This window comes from Fukomys damarensis, unplaced genomic scaffold (assembly GCF_012274545.1).
Source record: "Fukomys damarensis isolate Sample0158 unplaced genomic scaffold, DMR_v1.0_HiC HiC_scaffold_24, whole genome shotgun sequence".
Lineage (NCBI taxonomy): Eukaryota > Metazoa > Chordata > Mammalia > Rodentia > Bathyergidae > Fukomys > Fukomys damarensis.
The window spans coordinates 56,296,411-56,313,641 of record NW_022900936.1 but is presented as its reverse complement, the minus strand read 5'-3'; the positions used below and the strand labels follow the sequence as shown (position 1 = coordinate 56,313,641).

At 37.3% G+C, this 17,231-nt stretch overlaps 1 protein-coding gene across 9 annotated transcripts in view; it reads right to left on the bottom strand.

Moving 5' to 3' along the window:
* Phldb2 (pleckstrin homology like domain family B member 2) overlaps window positions 1-17,231 on the bottom strand; it is a 243,915-nt gene that overhangs the window by 41,987 nt on the left and 184,697 nt on the right. For 7 of the 9 annotated variants that reach the window (XM_010630144.3, XM_010630145.3, XM_019208339.2 and 4 more), the window contains 3 exons: window positions 13,730-13,873; window positions 12,542-12,679; window positions 362-490 (listed from right to left, as the gene is read on the bottom strand). In XM_010630144.3, coding sequence (XP_010628446.1) covers window positions 362-490; window positions 12,542-12,679; window positions 13,730-13,873 — 411 coding nt within the window. The remainder of the gene's footprint in view (window positions 1-361; window positions 491-12,541; window positions 12,680-13,729; window positions 13,874-17,231) is intronic. The other 2 variants (XM_033755955.1, XM_033755957.1) reach the window with 1 other exon arrangement.

Here is a 17,231-nt window from a genome sequence, read left to right as displayed (position 1 = left end):
GGAAAAATAATTCAAGGGCAACTAGTACTTACAACACAGCAAAAACTACGAGGAAAGGTGTCAGCTGATTTAAATGCTATAACCTTGGTGTCTGTTACACGTCTTGTAAAGAACAACACTTAGAAATGTTTTTGCATTACAAGTTAGGGGAAGCATTCTAATAAAAGGAATGTTTAACTGGTTAGCATAGAATAATGTACACTATTAGCATCCATATTTCTATTTAAAAAGTGTCTAATGACTAGAATTTATGCAAATTTATGCTATGTGAAGTAGCAAGTCACAGGTACATGGAACTTAATAAAAAACAAACAAACAAAACAAAAGAAAAAGAACTGGTGCATTCCTGTTTGCTACTGACCCTCTTCAGTTGTTGCTGTAACTGTTCCCTCATGGACTCAGGACAATTGTCCAGCTGGGTCTTCTGCTCGGAGTAAAGCTCCTGAAGCCTCTCTAGTTTTTCCCTTTCAGCATCAAGCTTTACCTTCTCCTGAAGTTCAGAAATCAGAAAATAGAAGAATAGAAATTACCTTTCACACCCAGACAGGTGCTCGTGAACATTTCCAAAGGATAATACAAACATACACAAACTCTATATGTGCTACAAATATAGAAAAACAACCGATTAGTGATTAGGTAAAAGGGATATAAGTGAGCCAGGCGTGGTGGCACACGCCTGTAATTCCAGCACTCGGGAGGCTGAGGCAGGAGGATTGCTGTGAGTTCGAGACCAGCCTGGGCTACATGGTGCGTTCCAGGGCAGTCTCAACTACATAGTAAGACCCTGTCTCAAAAAAACATATAAACAAACAAATAAAAAAAAGGATATAAATGGAAGCTAAGAAAAGGAGGTCCAGATTCCACATTCCAAAACTGTTCACTTTCTTGGGTACGACAATTACTTGCCCTTCTTTCTTTCCATCTTTCCGGCCACCATGTTGCCAAGGCAGGAGAAGGAATAGTAAGACTGAATAATGGTCAGTGGCTAAGAACAACAAATGCCAATCAAATTCACTGTCACTTGTTAGAGAACCAAACAAAGGAAAAGGGGTATTTATTTACCTTGGAGTATTATCATGCTCCAGTTCCCTTGAGGTCCTTGCTAAGACAGCTTTGGAAATTACTGAAATTACTGAAATTTGTTTTCAGCTCAGAGGCACTTTGGTGCACTAGTTATCTATCGATATGCAAGTCATTTCAAATGTTTCTAGCTTTTTGGAAAGCTTCAGAGTCTAAGCAATTAAAACATTTTTATTCCATAGAAAGCTTCTAATTCAGAGGCTAAAAAAGCTGGTACCATTGCAATACTGACAAAGTAGCAATACTATGGAAAAGAAAAAAATATGAGAAAATGAAAAAACGGAAATAAAATGTTTGTAAAGGGGGAGAGTAGGAGGGGGTGAAGGGAGGGCAGGGGTAAGGGGAAAAATGAGAACCAAGACCTGTCACGTAAAGGTACAAGATCCAAATGATTAATGTAACTGTACTGTATACCTAAAATGTACCAATAAACTCAATGAGAAAGAGAAAAAAAAGTAGCAATACTGAAAAAGCAGATCAGGGAGCTCAGACACACCACAATTGTGACGTTGTGAAAACATAGACTCACAGTGAGTAACATTAAAAAAAAATTAACTGAAACATAACTGAAATATAGAAAAGATACCCAGGAGCCATGAAACAGAAGAGAAAGAATATAATATTAAATCCTTCCCAAGTCACACATGCCAAAGTGACCCTGGATATTCTCCAGGATATAAGAGGTAAAATACTATAACAGTCTTCTCAAGTTCTGGTCATTTTATGATGCTCTGAACATGTTAAGAAAATTTTAGTCATAATTGCCTAAAATCATGTGCAATGCTTACAGCGTAAAGAAAATATTTTATGAAGCTCTACGATGATTTGACCTTCACTAAGTAAAACTGCCACCATCTTACTTTCCTATGTTCCCCTATGTAAATTGGTAGAAATAAAACTATTTAATCCTAAAAACACTACAGAAGGACTTTTTTAAAAAGGATGAATCTCTAGCCTGGTGTGGTGGGCGCACACCTGTAATCCTAGCACTTGGGAGGCTGAGGCAGGAGGATTGCCATGAGTTCGAGACCAGCCTGGGCTATATAGGGAGTTCCAGGTCAATCTCAACTCAACTATAGTGAGACCCTGTCTCAAAAACAACAACAACAACAAAAATAAATAAAAAGGATGAATCTCTGAAATAGTGCAATGAAGTCATCTTTACTATAATTTCTTTATCCAAATGGCCATGGTTTCCTGTATGAACAGATTGTTGACAAAAATGTTATTGGTCAATCTAAAATTATATGGCATCGATGTCTATAGTAGTTCACTTGCTTTTTCAGGTTTGATTTAATTTTTAAATTTCAAGAGTACTTTAGAAATATATATATAAATAAATAAATCTATCTATCTATCTATCTATATATGCTAAAAATGTTTTTCCTCAAAATAATTAAATCCAGACATCATAGGCTTGAGAATATCACTTCATATAACAACATAAAATGATTCTACAATAACTTAAACCTTAACAGTCTACAAGTAAACTTTTTCAGGTTTTTTTTTTTTTGGCACCGGGGGTCCAACTCAGGTCCTTGTGCTTGTGAAGCAGGTGGTGGAACCACTGAGCTAAATCCCTGGCAAGTTTCTCAGTTTTTAACAGAGAGTTTATTCACTGTGCACATCTGTAGAGCAAGAGTTTGCAAAAGTACGTTAACAGAAAAAAGGAATTCTTAAGTGTTAATCCACAGTAAGATTGACTATACTAGTACCTACTAGATTTAGTCTTTAGTTTCAGAATTAATGTTTTTCTTTGAATGAAACAAGTAGTACATAAAAAAGTGTTATTTCCTGTGTGTCGATCATAAATTGCCCAATTTACACAGAATTTTATCCCAAACAAGTTCTATTCCTAGATACTGTATCATCAGACTTCTAACTCTAGCTCTAAACAGAAAGTTAAAAATGATTACTGAATGCAATTAAATAGCACATGTGCAAAGTCCTAAACCTTAAAGTTATTTGTGACAGAAAATACTGATACAATATTAGATAATATGGAAAGCCACTGCCCTAAAACACAGGCCCCCACTATTACTCCAATGCATTTGATTTTTAAAATTGCAATAACAAATACAAATAAACAACTAGTAAATAATACCTCATGTTTACATAGTTTCTTCCTTCTGAGATGCTCAAAACGTTTCGCAATTCCATACAAAGGGGCAGTTAAAAGAATTATGCAAGCAGGCACCATCTGAACCTTCGGCAGCTTCTCTGTGGTTTATTAGTAATGCTATGACCACTACCTGGATCTCAGAGCAAAAGCCCAGTGAGGCCAAAGCTAGGGCAAAGGAAGTGTGAGAGGAAGGAAGAAGACCAGTAGTAGCAGGTGGGCCGTGTCATAAATCATAGAGAACCACAGGGGTGAGATTACTTTTGTGACAGCCAGGAGTCGAACAGCTTTGAGCCAAAAAGAAATTAATATTCCTCTCTTCTCTTCATTGCCCAGGAAGTTTTCAAAGGAAAATTAGCCAGAGGCAAGCATTTAATTAGAGCCCAAAGCATCACCTTCTACAGTGAAGTTAAAATAGACAAAGTAGAAGGCATTTGAGAATTCAGGATTCCTGCTTTTTACATGGGAAAATTTTTAAACTGAATGTTATTCCCTTTCCCTAGATTAAAACCAGTAAACTCATTTAAGTCTAACTACTATGGACACAGTGACATTTTCCAAACCCCAAAGGAGAAGACAGTGTAACATCTATTTTTAAGGATCAAAACTATTTTTAAGAAATGAATGAAGTTAAATATATTTTTAGTAAACAACAAATTCCTCTTCAATGAAAAAACAAAATAAAGGGAATTGGTTGAGAAAATGAACAAAATGGAAACAAAGTCTTTGTAGATAGGGTGGGAAGGAGGGATTGAAGGGAGGGGAGTGGGATGGGGAAACAACAAGAACCAAGATGGATTACACAAAGGTGCAAATTTCCAACAGTGAATGTCATTATATTGTATACCTTAAATGTACCAATAAAATTATTTTTTTAAAAAAGAATCAAGGGAATTGGAATACTCCAGTGAAATCCACATGTACACAGAGACATTTATAAAACCAAGAATAGGATGTGACTTCCAAGAACAACGTACTTCTGTTAGCACTGTTCAGGCATTGACTCGCTTTATCTTGATGTACTGGCTAAGTCCAGCTGGGGTACAAAGTCATTGTCAGATTCTACCTTCTACATTTTAAGGCTGATGTCCCTAAATTTCCATATTCATAAAAGGACAAAGATAAATTACGCATGGATAAATTATGGTGGAAATCAATCAGTATATAAGGTTAGACCTACACAGTTGTCTTACAGCAACTTGCAGGGATTGGTTCTGGGACACTCAAGGATTCCAAAATCCAGGGATGTTCAAGTCCCATATATAAAATGGCACAGTACTTACCTGTAACTATGCTCATCCTTTTGTACACTTTACATCATTCCTAGACTCAACAATGTCAACACTATGCAAATAGTTGCTAGAGTAATGACAAGAGAAAAATCCATACATGGTCACTACAGATGTAATGTTTTTCAGTATTTTCAATCCTTAGTTGAATCCTTGGATAGAGAACCCAAGGACACAGATGGCCAACTGCTCTGACCTTTCTAGCTGTTTGTTCATTCGATACTCAATAAAAATTAAAAGAGGAATACAGGTAGAAAAGATGAACACGGGATCTAGATTATTTTCCTTGCATGCCAAGTTGTTTAGCTCCGTGGTTCCCAGCCCTGACTGCACATTAGAATAAATGGAGTGAACTTTTCTGTATACTATTTCCCAAGACCCACCTTAATCACAAATCCAGGGGCTTAAGGACTAACAATAAGGATTCTAAAAATATGTTCAAGTTTTCTACTATGAAGCCAAGTTGAGAGCCTCTGACTTACCGGATTATGTGAGACAAAAATGAATACAATTCAATTTTTGTTTCTAATGGTAACACAAGATGATAATTCAAGACTCATTAAAAACGTTCTTCAAATAAGTGATCCTAATACCTTTATAGTATAAAAAAAGCCCTCTCTCACAAGTAGTATCCCAATTATACTTTTATATTCAAAATTAAATGCCTCAAATCAAACAAAAAGTGAACTGTGACAGGCTCCAATATGTAATCCTCATTCAGAAAAGAATGATGGATTTCAAGTTCTGATGCAAAGTTCCTACTTCCTAATCATCCAGGCTAGGTATGGTTATAAGTTTACCCTAATCAATTTGAATTGCCAATGCTGTATGCTACTTTGAAAACAATGATATACAGTATATTAATTATTATTATTTGCATATTGTTTTATTATAAAATTTTGAGGGTTTTTTGTAAAATTTTAAAAATCAAAGATTTATCACAGGACTACTTATTTTGCTAGATTTATATTAGAAAACAGTAACATAAGTTTTCTCTCAGTTGTATTTTTGAAGGAAGAAAATAAAATCTAATTTGCTGGCTATCTTTTTTTGTTTGTTTGTTTTTTTTGAGACAGGGTCTCACTATGTAGTTGAGACTGACCTGGAACTCACAATGTAGCCCAGGCTGGTTTCGAACTCACAGTTATCCTTCTGCGTCAGCCTCCCGAGTGCTGGGATTACAGGTGTGCACTATCACACCCGGCAAAGAGACTTACTTTTTCTTTCTTTTTTCCTCTGGTACTAGAAATTCAACTCAGAACCCCCTGCCCTTTTTTTTGGTGGTACCAGGGATGGAACTCTGGCCCTTGTGTTCAAAAGGAAGGCAGCGGAAACATTGAGCCAAATCCCCAGCCCTGCTGGCTATCTTTGATCTTAATACTATATAAAAAATTCTTGAATTCTGATGAAAAAAAATAGTTTTGACGTATCTAAGCATAAAATACTTAATAAGCAGATGTTTCATGGCTACTCTGAAAAATATTTAATTTATTAGCTTGTAAGGCTTCCAGACAAAAATAGAGACTATCCAATTATATTTTAATTTCAGACAAACAACAAATGATTTTTTAATGTAAGTTGTTCCAAATATTGCTTAGGGCATAAATACATTTAAGAACTTATTCTCTCTTGACCTGAAATTCAAATGCAACTGAGCTTCCCATAGTTCATTTGTTAAATCTAGCAACTCTATTACCTTGATGAAAATTTTCTTAAACATTAAAATCTATCTTTGTAATTCCCAAACTGTTTAGCTCAGAACCCAGCACACTCTCAGCACTCAGGCCACAATTCATGGAACTCTGGGTCAGGTTTGGAATTGCTATAGCAATGATTTAAATTCTGCAGTCAATAAGTCATTGTTGTTAGGGGAAGTCCATCCAAAGTCCTCTTCATATACTCTGAGAGTCCTTTTCATTTTGATTTCTAAAATCCTTGGGATTCTTTAGGAGGCAGACATCCTCAAAGATTCATAGATCAGTGACCCATTTTAGATCTAGACTTTTTTTTTTCCCCTGGTGCTATAGACTGAACCCAGGCCCTTAGACGATAGGCAGGCACTCTACCACTGAGCAACACCCAGCCTAGAAATTCCTTTTGTGACAGCTTTATTGACATACAAATAAACTGTTGACATACAAACATAGTTTGACATACAAATAAACTGCACATGTTTAATTTATTCATTTTCGGGATTTTAGACATATGCATATACCGTGATACTATTTAAGATCAGAAGTTTTCCAGATTTCACAGTATTCTGAATTTTATGTCATAGCACAGTTTATATAGTGCCTACTATATGGTATTTTTAGTGAGGTTGGAGTAGTACCCTCAAATCAAACATATTACTGCTTTTCTGTAGGTGTATGTATGAATGTTCAACTTTTCAAAGAATACTTTTCCACCCCAAAACTTCAGAACCACAAAGAAAGATTACAGACATGTGTCAACCAATGGTGGTTATAAAGACCCACAGTCTGACTCTGAAAAGGTACATCCTTATATTTCTTTTGGAGAATATCTTCCCAGGGCTTTGACATTTAAATACACAAATGACGTATGTTTAGTGTGGAAAAGGTTGGCAAATCAGAACACTGAGGGCTTATATATTATTAAGAAACCACCAGAAATATAACCTCCTATCTATAATTCTGCTGTTGTAATCCTCAAATTTCATACTATAGTTCCACTTCCTCTAGGCCGGGGAGCTAACTTTGAAATGTAAGAAAAAGGCATGGGAAGGGCTACAACCCTTCTGACGGTGACCTGGCAAATAATCTGCACTCAGGAGGCCCTAACACTTGGCTAAAGAATCTGGATAGGCTTGCTATATTCCCCTGGTCCTGACAAATGGACAAAGAGGAAGCAACAGTGCTTTGGCCAGGTGAGAATGGGGAACAAGGCTTAACCAGTCAATAGTATAAGCTCATTGCATTAAAAATCAGGAAGTCAGAGAATTCTAAATTTCACTCAAGAACATATATGGAGAATGCTTTACATTTCTATTCACATTAAGTGTGTTTAGCTATGAAAGTACACCTGCTGGAATGGTTCCAAAATGTTGCTATATATCACCTGGGCAATGGCATTGTCACCTGGGCAATGGAAAGACTTCACCAGAAGGGTCCAAGGGAAGCTTTTCCTTAATCACTTGATTTAAGTAGAAGTGGATTTTTATTTTTGAGTGCCAAAGAGCACAGATGAAACGGTAATTTAAAAATAGAGGAAAGTGAAAAAACTATTTTTAGTTTTGAATTTTTAATGTAGTTGGAAATAGACAAAGATAGTAGAAAAACTACACAAGCAGATGAACATACTTTCTCAGCAGTTGCCTAAAATTGGGCTTTGACCTTGCAGTGGAGGTTGGGAGTAGAAGGGAAGGGAATCAGTTCCACAACCTGGCCTTTGCTCAAACCAGGCCTCATGGTGCTAGCAGCTTCCCTAGTCTATCACCAAGCCCATTAAGCTACAGAAGTTTACTGCACCAGAGGTAGTGACCCTGTCTCTTTCACTTGATGGCTTCTCTGTTTAACATGATGTAAAATGTGATCATGATCTTTGCTTAGTACGCCACCAAATAAACAGCTCCTCTGAGTTTATATTCAACTCACATATTCCTGTTTGTTCAGGCCTTATATCCATGTTTGTATTGGCTCCATCTGGGATTTGGCTACTATCTGAGAATACAATAGGCAGGGAACAGTTACCTTAGGGACACTTGGAAACAGGCTTATTAATGTTCTCCACAGTATTTCCCTGGGGATAATGAAAGATCAGCCAAGGAGCCACTGAAAAATGTTCAATAAATAGAGAATATGTTATCTAATGTTATCTCGCATATATTATAATGTCTAGTTTATATGGTAACAAAATAAATAGCAATCATGTATGAAATGTAATTTATACTAAATATTAAGCTAAATACATAAATAATCTAAAATAAATAATACTAAAGACTACCTCAAGGCCTAAGGAAATGCCAATAATTTCACAAAAACATTCTAACTTCAAGGTGGTATAAAACTTTAGTCCTATAGCTCCAGGCCTCATATGTAAAAAACAAGGGCCAGGATTACCCGATGTACTATCAAAATCTGAATCAGAGCCTGTCCCTCAGGGATATCTTTTCAGGTTTTGCTTTTTTCACTTCAGGGTTTATATCTGACTGTAGCAACAGGTGTATGGGGAGGGAAACGTGATCTAAAAGGGCAAAGGCCACTTCCTTCTTCTGTCTTACACTCTGGCTCAATTGGAAGTGTGATTCCAGGCCCCTGGCATGTGCACTTGGGCAGCCCAGCCCAGCTGTCCTGAAACTTGGCTGCACAAGGCTCTTTGGCAGGTGTTTGGCTCAGTGTTTCTTGCCATGTCCAGCCATTAGCAGCAAATCCAAGGACAACAGTCCCTAAGCGTACATATTTGGCACCCACTACAGGCTGGATAAACAGTGGATCACAGTGCTTCCCTCTATTTCATGGGATAGAGAGAAAAACAAGTATCTAATAAGCCCCTAACAAATGCAAGTCATAAAATACAATATGTCCAAAACTAAAAGAACAGAGAAAAGATAGTATCAACTATCTGGCAAGACTTTGTAAAAAAGGTAACAGGGAAGCTGAGTAGTGAAAGAAACTCTCCATGAAGTACAAGGAAGGAAATTTTGGGCAAGGGAAACAGTGTCTGCAGAGGACTGGGAAGGAATGGGGTGGGTAGGGTGGACCACAGATTTCAGAGCAGAGGGAAGGTCAGGGTGAGACGTGTGAATATGGGGAGTGTGGTGACAGATCACAGTCAGGACTTTAATTTATATAAAGAACAATGGCACATTCACCAGAGTGTTATATCTCACTGCACTTTATATAAATCTAAACAATTCTATGATTGAATTTCTAGTTTCAAAAAAGCACCAGGGCTGCTGTGAAGAAAATGGATTGAAGGGGAAAAGCTGCAAAGAGATTAGATGATTCAGGAGAGAATCCTGTTAGCAGAGATTCAGAGACACAGATGTAACTGGTAAATACTTTGATGATCAATTGTACATGATGAAGAAAGAAGCGTTTCTGTTTGGACACATAGATGGGTAGAGATACGACTTCCTGGACTGAGAAAACTGAAGGATGGGAGAGGAGAAGAAGTTCAGTAGTTTTTTAATGGATGTATTCAGTTGTAAAGACCTGTGAACTATCTGAGTGCAGATGTCAGGCAGATTCCAAGATGTGAGTGGAAATGCATAAAAAGGTTGGGAGCTAGAGACGTGCATATGATAATCATCAGTATATACAACTTCTTTGGAGCCACAGAGAGAAAAGAAGGTAAAGGTACAAGAGAAATGTTTTTTGATTAGAAGTGAGTATCAGCAAGAGAAGAGTGATAGGAGGTACACCAGAGAAGTATAATCCACAGAAGCAAAGACAGAGAAGAAAGAAGCCAAGAAGAGAGTTGTCTTCGGCATGGAATGCTGTTCATGAGTCTAATCACAAAAATAGTGAAGAGGCCCCTTTGGACTGGAAAGCACAGTAATCTTCAGTCATCATTAGAGGAGAAAATTTATGGAGTAGCGCAGGTCCCTGCCAAGTGGAATAGGAAACAGTGTGGAAATGAGAAGGAAGAGACATGGTGTACTCATAAAACCAAAAACTTCATGACTGAGAGAGAGAAAGTCGACTATTCTTACATAATAAAGAAGTAGTTTATTTTAAAGTGATAATAATTTTTAAAAATAATAATGGTGGTAAGCGAATTGGCAGGGCTTGTGCAAAAGTCCTGAAGACCTGAGTAAGTGTAATGCGATGACTTTCAGACATATCCAAAAGCACTGGTGTTTCATGAGAGAACAGAACCTTCCATAGCTGTGAGAAGACTGGGGGCTTCACATTTCTCACTACCAAGCAGTGAAACCATCAATCTCAGAGCCAATGGGAGAAAAATGGACCAGAGATTTTAACAGACTGAGGATAGGAAACAGCTGTCATAAAATGGCAAAATAAGTTTACTTGAGAAATATAATAATGCTGCCAAGCAGTGCTGAGTCTCTACTAAAGCTTGGCTATAAAAACTATGCATTAATATCATATTGCCTGGTCTTTGTTCTCACTCCCCTTTTTCTCTCTGTAGCCCCTCACTCAAAGCAGCAAATGCCAGTTTTTACACTATTAGACAACAGACAGTAATTCTACTTGCCAAAACCAACTAATCCCCCAACAGCTGTGGGAGCTAGTCCTATAGTTCAGGCCCCTGCAGTCCCCTCTCCTTGCGTTGCTTTTGTCAAGCTATCAAAACAATAAGAGATGGAGGTGGCTTCTTTGCCTGTTTCTGCCCATGTCCCAGGAGGCCCACTTCTACCTTGGGACTACAGAGGATAGCACACCTTTCTCTGGGAAGTGAGATTCCCCATCAGCTCAGCTTGGTTCACTTTTGTGCAGAACCTGTTTGGTTCACTGTTGGCTAACAACAGACAGACAAAAAAATTGTAGGCTGTGCCATAAGTGAACGATACAAAGATAACTACATGGAGGAGAAAGGAAGAGAGTTTACAAGGTACATGAAACTCCATCCCAAGTTCCACAATGATATATTTGAAAGTTTTTTGGGGGGAGGGGGTACCGGGGATCCAACTCAGGTTCTTACACTTGCAAAGCAGGTGGCAGAACCACTGAGCTAAATCCCCAGCCCTCCACAATGATCTAAACAATACTACAGTCACAATAGTATTACTTAATTTAATTTGTATTTACTTAACAGTAAAATAATATTTATATCAAACAAGGTGTCTGATAACCCCAACAAAAGATTTTCACGGTATCAGTGCAGAAAAACATAAGGTTTTAATTGAAATCTATACTGAAGACTTAGACAATCAGTCCTTTCACTTGGTTGTGCACATTTTTTAAAAAGGCGTACTGGCTACTCAAACATATTCTTCACTATTTCAAAGACTGGATTAGAATAAACATATAAAAAGGCTGTGTAGTTTTTTTGGCAATTAGGTAACCAAAAAACTGATGTGGAGCTTTTAATCCAACTTCCATTTTTGACAATGTCATTTGGAACTCATTCCTTGGCTCGAAGATCAAATGCCCTTATTTATGGGTCTCAAAACAAGTAAGAGCATTAAAAGGAAGTCACATCCAGCAGAATTTTTTCCCACACAAGACCACTAGAATTTATTCAAATGAAAGATTTTTCTTTTTCTCAGCTTAATGAAGAACACGATAGGCAAGAAAAAAATATGTTAAATTTCATTTGCTTTTCGCTTTCCCAAAGCAGAATTTCATTTTTAATTTTAATTTTAGTTCAGTTGTAACCAAGTCATAAAGACAGAGGAATGTATAATATTTCCAAGAGGTAGAAAAAACCCTCACTAACAAACAAACCAACATAGTGAATTCTAAATCTGCAAATAATTTTCCACACTCTGTCTACTAGGTATCAGTTAACACTCAGGTTAAGGCATAAAAAGCATAAGCAGGAGTTCATGCAAGCTAAATGTCACTTGTACCTTATAGATAGTATTTGTCTGGCAGTGTGTAAGAGAACCCCCCCCATTTTTTTTTCCAAAGAGCAGTGCACTTGCATTGCAGAGAATAGCAAGGCAAGACAAGTGAGATAAGTACCTCCCATTCATTTTCTTTTTAATAAACAGAAAAGAAGAAAAGCAAGTCCTTTTCAATATGCCTAACCCAACCCTACGGGATAACAATGATAAGGAAGTTCACTATTTCAAAAAGAAAAAGAATGAATGACACCCAAAAAATGCAGTGAAATCAGAAGAATACAAAGGCTGACGGTGGCGGGGGGGGGGTAGCTCAGTCATCCTCAGTTGAATGAGATATGAAATATTAGCTTCCAAATTATATGAGCTCTGCTGCTCAGTCCCTGGCTTTTTGGGGACAATTTATGATCTTAGAACTTCTCTCTAGTGACAGTGCCTCTGGGATTATGACACAAATGTAAAATCACAGGAATTGTAAAAATCACGGGAACATTTAAATTTAATCAACTGAGGACACAGCTTTATCCATATGAACCATACTCTAACAAAATTTTCTTTTACCTTGGTCTTTTCACCAACAATGTTCTTTTCCAGTTCTGCTATTTTCCGGTTTAGATGATCCAAAATCTCCTTCTCCTTCATTAGTTCAGTTGTCTCAGATTTCTGTTCCCCGTCCAAAAGGGCACATTCCATATCCAACTAAGGATACAAAACAGAGCACAATAGCATTTCACCTCCAGGAATACTTTCAGTTGCCCATTGTGGAGGTACATGTTTAGCAGCTAAAATTTTCCAAAAGTGCTGCTGGTCAGCCAGACTTTGGGGCACAAAGAACACTTTGGAGAGCCCCTAGGTTGGTCAGGATTCCTACTTGAGAGAGCTCAGAGTGCATTTGCTAAGGAAACTAGTTATCCTACAACCCCCTTTTGCTAACTTCTTCAGCTTAAGCACAAACCACCTTGGGAGAGGCCACGTCTTTGTCCCTGGTAGGAATGAAAGTCAGTCAGCCCAGCCCAGCACTTGAACTCTGCATTCCAAGCAATGCCAGCAGGAGGGGCTTTCAGGACCCATGCACAAGATGACAGGTGAGCAGTCCCCTTACCACTTACGGGGCTTTGGGCACCATCTGTGAGGACATTCAGATTCCCTTAGAATCAAACATTGCCTCCCACTCCATGGTGGTAACATAAAAATTGTCACAATCTTTTATTACAGCTAAGATATCTGTCTGCTCCTTGTTTTGCAAATCTTTAGAAAGCTTCATTTATATTTAACTCATGTGGGGACCCCTCTATCATGCTAACATGGTAGCTTACTCATAGTAAACACGCTCAGCAGATGTTTGTTGCTTTTCAACTTGAACGCTTAAATATAGGATACTTTGGCTAACAGATTCTGTAATCAGAAAACACATGTAGTACTAGTCAAGACAAAACTGGCTGTACATAAATTATGTTAAAGAAGGCTTTATATGTTTATGTCAACTGTTAAAAAAATCCAGAAACATAAGGAATGTAAACAAGGTCATTTTTACTTTATATTGGTACCCATTGAACAAACGTTTGATGACGTCACCTCTCTGTATCTGTCCTTCAAGACCTGTGTTTTTTTTGTCTTTTTGGTACTGGGAATCAAACCCAGAGCCTCATGCTTGCCAGGCAGGCACTGTATCGCTGAGCTACATCCCCAGCCCAGACCTGTGTTCTAATAAGCAGAAATATTTTTAAGCTAAAGGAAAAAAATTTATACCTCTCTGGAAGATTCATCCATCTGGTCATTTATATCTTTGATTTTTTGTTCAAGCTCTTCAAGGTTGTTCAGAATTACTATCCGGGTATTCTCCATTGCAGCCAATTCCTGAGCCCGCTGCTCCTCACTTATGCCTTCTGGGGTCTGTGATTAATCAACAGATATGAGTTATTCACTTTAGTTCCAGACTTCCCTGATTTTACTTGTGAGCCAGCTGCAGGCCTAATGTTTAACAGTCTCCATGCCTGCATAAATGCTAAAAGCATCTCTGGACTGGTTTAAGCAAATCTCTGATACATTTACTCAGACGTCACTCCATGCTCAGCAGTTATATTCTGAGATAAGCTCAAACTAACCAATCTCAATTCACAAATTCATATCTGCTTAAAGCTAAAAGAACTTACACAGATGAGGAAGTTGTGGTATACAGAGACTCAAGTGGCTTCTCCAATGTTATAGAAAAACTTCAGGATAGCAGAAAACTTGAACCAAGGCAAGACTACTGACATCTTTCTTAGGAATCATTTCAGTACACTGCTATCTTTAGTTCAAGCTCCGTATTCTCTCCAATCTCCTATAAAAGCCTCTTGAATCTCCAGCCATATTCACTGCTAGGGTTGTCTATAAATGAACATCTATGCTTGTTTATTAGGTTTCCAATACAGGGTGGGAAACAAATATCAGATTGGTGAGCCCCGAAATGATTTAAAACTACACATTCAATTTTGCTAGTTGCTGTTTCACTTTTTGTATTAGTGTACTATTTACTCTATTTCATAGAGAACTTCTTCCTATGTAATATTTAAGACCAGCCAGGCTCTATGATTGAAAGCAGGACACTGACCAACACTTATTCTATGGAAAAACTGAGTTCCTGGCAAGGAATGAGAAAGTCAGCAAATGAATTATGAGAGAAAGGACATACTTAAACAATTGAATAGTGAATGACAAATGCTCAGGGAAGAAAGCAATATTGTAGATCATACACACAGCCTAAATATGACTGCATACAGCTTAAGAAAAGAATGTAGTAAATTCGAAACATCCTCTTCTTTCTAGAATTCCAGGTTGGCTCTCTTGAGTATCACCTAATAGAGACCAGGCTTTCAGTAAAGCAAGAGAAGACAGTACTGGTATATTATTTATTAATTTTATCTGTTTGAAAATAAACCTTTTAAAATAAATCCCTAATTAGACAACTCCGCCATTAAAACATTGAAAACAACAGTCCAGTTAAGTAAATTACTGGAGACTGATCACTAATACTTAAAAAGAATATTGAAATTAACCCAAGAAACCTCTAAAATTTAGGGTATCTCACTACCTTCCTTTAATTTATCGATTTCAATAATAACTTTAAGAAAATAGTCATTTTGCCATATTGGATTCTTTATTCTTTATTTTTGCAGCTCCTTAAGGAGATTAAATGATTGAGAATTCAGTATCTCAGTTTAGAACAAAAGTTCCCGAGCCTTCCAAGCTCTGACATTTTGCTTAATTTTCATCTTAAATCCAAAATCTTACCAACTAATGGAGCAACCACTGACCTTTTTATTACAAACAATGAAACTCATTGTCTTAATATGTGGGTACTGGTTTTAAGCCATGAGGAATGTTGGTAACAGTGAATGGCATTCCAAAATCCCAGACCAGTAATCCCAGCAGGAAGGCCTCAAGAAGGCCAGTATCCTGTTGGGTCAACATCACGTATTAAGTTTCGACTTCCAACATGGTTTAAAAATATTTCTCTCACTGGTGGAAGCAAAGCATTTTGAAAGACAAAACAACTGAGCAATCCACAAAACTATAAAGTTTAGAAGTGGGGAAAACAATTAGCAGTGGAAATTTTAAGTATTTTTGTAACTCCAAGTTTTTAGGAAGTATCACAATAGGTATATTTAATAGATAACTTAAGAGGCTGCTTATAGCAGTAAGTGCCATCTAGGAGATACTTGTGAGGGGTGTTTTTTTCTTTTTTGTTAACATAAGAAAATTTTATGAGGTATTTTAAATTTAATGTTCTGCAATAAAGTGGTGTTAAAATATTGTAATCTCATATCCACAAAAGAAAACCAAAGAGAGACACGTTATGGCAGCCATTTAACAGCTGTAACCTTATGGTGATAGAGAAAGTGAGATTTTAAACATAGTGTCTTTCACTTTAATTTCTCTGGGATTACTTTTCAAGTAGTGGACAGAAATCCACGGCTACATAGCCATGTCTTAATAAGCACATTAGACATGTATGTGCATCCCTGATAGGCCATTTTTGAAGTAACTTGATCTGCACAGAAAGGACAGAGGGTAGGGACAAGATACTTTCCACTTGTTGCTTTTTTGGCAGATCTCTTTAGAGTTCAACCAAAGCAGTTGAGGGTATAGGTCCTTCCACCATAGATAAAAAGCTGCTGTAAAACAAATGCTGCAAAAAATATGGTGGGAGCTGCTCTGACTGAGTCAGCTTTTGCCATAGGTGATAACAGGTTGGCAAAGGCTGATAAAAATTAGTGTACTTCCATGGTCCTGTGCATCTTTAAGTGTTAGAAAAAAGTACAAGAAGTGATCAAAATATATAGGGAATATTTACGTTAAATATTTGCTATAGGAAAAGGCACATTGCCATTAATCATCCTCATAATCCCCCTTTTCTCCAAATACAGTTACCCCATCATTCCTGCCACTTTCTGAAGCAGTTCTAGAAATCCTCTTTTCATGAATGTTTTCAACAGGTGTGATAAAAAATACAGTGACTGCTACCACTGAGTACCACCCAATGGAAAGGCAGGCTTGTAAAGATAGCAGGGTGTTTCCTCATCACCCTATTCACTGGATCTGGCACCTTTCAATTTCTGGCTCTTTCCCAAAGTCAAAACGACCATGATAAATGTTTTAAATTGACTTAGGACATCAAGGGACCAGTGTAACTAAAGTACTCACAAAAGAGGCCTTCTAGAGCTGCTTCAAAAGTGGCAAAAAGGATGGGATAAGTGTATTTGAGCAAGGAGGTATATTTTGAAGGGAATTAATGGCCATGTACCTTTTCCTGTAATATTTTAAAATGTAAACATTCACCATATTTTTAGATCACAAATTCTAGATTAATATATCTTAGGTTTTCTAAATATCATAAAATCTTTTTACATAAATAAAATGTTCACCTTCTTCTCTCCCCTATTTATGGCTAAATCAGTTAACAAATACTACTGTACATTTTGTGAAGCAATTCTCCATTGGACCAGTGACTGAGAGGAAGAGCTTCCAAAATAAACAGGAGGTTGTTTGTTTGTTTTTTAGTCTTCTGTGCCTGCTCTTGAGTCAATGTGTATCTGCCTTTGAAAACCAGTAAGAGTGAACTCATTCCTGGAATACCACTAGTCTCTCATTTGCACTTTAACTACTGAAAGGTAACCTGAGGTGACCTTGATATGCTCTGTCTCCAAAGGGTGCAGTCTTCTGTCTCTAAGCTCCAGAGGCCCCCTTTTCCACAAAAATATACTTGAGC